At 37.7% G+C, this 3,349-nt stretch overlaps 1 protein-coding gene across 2 annotated transcripts; it reads right to left on the bottom strand.

The window, feature by feature from the left end:
- Positions 1–97: 97 nt before the first annotated feature.
- On the bottom strand, positions 98–3,024 carry LOC108950792 (lactase-like protein). 2 transcript variants are annotated; one of them, XM_026839806.1, is made up of 4 exons: positions 2,857–3,024; positions 2,227–2,327; positions 1,637–1,813; positions 98–1,475 (listed from the first exon to the last, which is right to left on the bottom strand). In XM_026839806.1, exons 1-4 carry the CDS (start codon positions 3,021–3,023, stop codon positions 1,261–1,263), a joined length of 660 nt encoding a protein of 219 aa, XP_026695607.1. In that variant the 5' UTR covers position 3,024; the 3' UTR covers positions 98–1,260. The 2 variants fall into 2 exon arrangements, with proteins under 2 accessions (XP_026695607.1, XP_018672401.2); XM_018816856.2 differs by having other exon boundaries at positions 98–1,368; positions 2,857–3,019.
- Between the last annotated feature and the right edge of the window lie 325 nt (positions 3,025–3,349).

Genomic DNA, 3,349 nt, shown 5'->3' on the forward strand with positions numbered 1-3,349 from the left:
GTTTCGAAACTTTCATGTAACGGTCTATGAGAGGCGTGTCCTAGGTCGCCCCGACAGGTCACACGAGGGTTGTAGATTGACGAAAACGCGTACGTTGATTTGTTGTAAACGAATTTATTTTGTACGGGTACGCACGCACGCACGCACGGTTTTCTAAAAATATATACACGATTAAATAATACACAGACACTTAAGTGATACATACACACTTAAATAGTACACACACACAGGGCGTACGGTTTACATACTATCACACAAAATAATACGATATATAAAAAACATAGCACCTACCGAACAATTTTAGGACAAGATAGCAGGCACACACAGGGCCGCTCAGGGGTAACTATTCAAACAAGATGGATGTTGGCAGATATAAATACAACAGTACACTTGGACTGCGAGGTGATCGGAAAAGAAAGATAAAAAATGATTACCAGCAGCCAAAACGTGGCGTAATTGTGACGTCACATAACACATAAATACACACGCATAAGAAATTAAAATTAGGGGACATAAACAAGCTGCTACAAAGCAAGAGCGAATTATGAAGCAAATTAAGACGTTACACTAAGATTTTAGTTACAACCGACATATGTAAATGTCATTTATGAATGCACACACCATTAAACGTACCCTCCTCCGCAAAAAAGTTAATGGATTCGTTTTCAAATAGAAGCGCTGATTACAGTTGTAAGACTACGATGGTCAAACTTATTCGAAAAGATTTAACGTTGTTTGTTACACAAATATTTAGAGTTGTGACCCTGTGCCACTTTGTGCACGTACCATCAGTGCTTGACAGTAATCAAACATAGTTGATGCCCAAACATAACACACCCTTAAACGCGGATTCCACAATATATTTGTAGCATGTAATGCACCCATAATGGCCGAAGTAAAATCTTATAAAGGTTCTATTAATATGACCGCATTTGTAAAAAAACGTTTTAAAGTGCCCAAGTATTGCACAGCAGGTACTTATTGTACAAACACTTAATGCATTACTTAATCTGGAAGTCGGTTACGTAATTGCTTGCAAACAATGACACAGCATTCAGTTTTTACTCGATATTACAAAGTTGTAAAACGGATGTTTCAATACTACAACTTAAACTCAAAAGTGAACACACCCTGGCATTTATTACTGCGGGGTTAAATGGGATACGCCATCATAAAATATCCCACATTCCCTGGTCGTGTTTTTAAACAATTAATAAAGCTTTTTTATAATCGTGAGGCTCAGTTATAAACTGAACCACGTTAAATAATCGCGGTCGAAAAACGCCAGGGAAATAAATAATGTGCTGGTAGAATTTCACCCGCTACCCCGTCCTGCTTCGTTCTACCAGCATTCGGCGCTTTTAATTCCTGTCGCACGCGCAGAGAGTAGTTAACGCTTTTGCTGTGTCGTGTATAATATCCACTCACCAGTATAGTTGGTACACCAGCAGTTACTTTGGTGTAACTATGGTCTACTAAAGATATCATTATCGGATGCGATTGTGACTTTAGTAAACCATGGTGTGACTAACGTTTACTTTAGGCTGTGATTTATGTATTATTTATTGGTAGATAACCACCGCGCAAGCTTGTAAAACTTTTAAACAAATAGGTTACTTTATATTGTAAACCTAACCTTTAAGGACTTCGTTAAGGTGCGCTTTATAGTAAAATATCCTGTCGAAGTCGTCGTATATTGGGTTGTCTTCAAATCCGTTTTCGGTGATCCAGACCGGCCGTTCTCCGTATTCAGCGTGGACATAGTTTAACACGCGCCTGATACCCCATGGTACAGGACGTAGCCAAGGAGAGCCTATGTATGCAACATATAATCGATAAATAAACATTATCATATTACGCAAAGTTTTGGTAATAATGCTGTGTAGTAAAACTAGCCATTGTATTGTCAATCTTTGTTACTTAAAATGTTTGAAATATACAATGCTGCTTTATTTAAAATAATAAATGTAACTTACTTTATTCTCGCGTGGCCTGAAAATGACAGTCGTTATAGCACGGGTGTTCTGTTTCATACATTTTGTTCCAGCTTACGAGTTAACTATACGTTACTTTGTGGGTAATTATTTTTTGGGAGATTTTTTTATTTGACTTTAATGGTCCAACTCTGGCCTAAACGGCAGGTCTTATGGTTTGCTTTGCAGTAAAGGACCCCCATGTACAGAACTGGCCAATATGCTTCCAAATCACTTTTACTGCTTACTTTACCTGGCGAAGGTTTCCACCTGACGTCACACATTTGCTTTGCATCACGGTCGGACAAATATGTTATGAACCAATCCGGGTAGTTATGGAACGGGATGACGTACCTGGGTATTGAAACGTTTAAGATGATGTTTCAGATATACATTGGTCGCTATATAGATGCGTACACCAATAAATAGAGGACTTTATTTGTCTCTACGGTGACGAAGGTCGGAGTAGTTTACAAATGAAAAAGGCGGGAAAATGGCAGTTAAACGACAGTCGTTGTAACATGCTCGCCTATTGTACGTGAAAGCTTTAGTCGCAGCGTTAACAGATAACAAAGGTTTCTTTATGACGTAAACAAGGCTTAAACGAGCATGTAAAATGTCGCTGTCCTGGATACGAATTGCCACCGTCTTATACTAGGGTGGGGGAAGATGGGGCACTTTTAGCACATATAATATCCAAATATCCTGATCGTGTTTTAAACAATTACCAGCGGTCTATGGGAGACGTAAGGATACATTTTTTTATAATTCTTTAAATGTTGTTTGTTTGCTACCAAATGGGTCGGAAAGAAGTAGAATAAAAAGATGTCTCATCTCCCCAGCCTACTATATATTAAAATCTCACACAAGTGCGTCCACAAACCTTGTAGTGTACATTTGTAATGAAAAGAAATCCGAGCTTTGGTTGAGCATAGCTTTCTCTTCTTCCGTGAACTCCGGCAACCTCGAACCCAAATGTTGGAAACGAGTTTCATTTTGAGTTTTATTTCTCACCATTTCTGATAAATTGGATGTATTGTTAGACAACATAACGAATTTAAATATACCACAAAAACAAATATGACCCGATTTGCAGTGAAAACATCGGGCGTTAAAATATCCTAAAATCGATTTACTTTATCTTGTTTTAGTTACATTGGTTTAAATGCAACGTATACTGTTAAACTTAATGACTAACTTTTCCCCTTCAGTGTAACCTTAAATAAAATATTTTATTTTCAAGAATAGTTTAAAGGTTAAACCACGAAAATATGAACCTGTATATAGTGGGATGGGGGGAAAGATGGGACACCTTTAGCACGAAATATATAAATATCCTGGTCGTGTTTTAAACAAATAACAATGGTGTATGAAAG

This window comes from Ciona intestinalis, unplaced genomic scaffold (genome assembly GCF_000224145.3).
Source record: "Ciona intestinalis unplaced genomic scaffold, KH HT000972.1, whole genome shotgun sequence".
Taxonomy (NCBI): Eukaryota; Metazoa; Chordata; class Ascidiacea; order Phlebobranchia; family Cionidae; genus Ciona; species Ciona intestinalis.

Coding starts and splice junctions, on each gene's coding strand:
- LOC108950792 (XM_026839806.1), bottom strand. CDS start 3,023: ATGTTGTCTAACAATACATCCAATTTATCAGAAATGGTGAGAAATAAA. Junction 1,814..2,226: donor CAGGTGGAAACCTTCGCCAG/GTAAAGTAAGCA, acceptor TTGCATACATAG/GCTCTCCTTGGCTACGTCCT. Junction 1,476..1,636: donor CCTTAACGAAGTCCTTAAAG/GTTAGGTTTACA, acceptor TGATATCTTTAG/TAGACCATAGTTACACCAAA.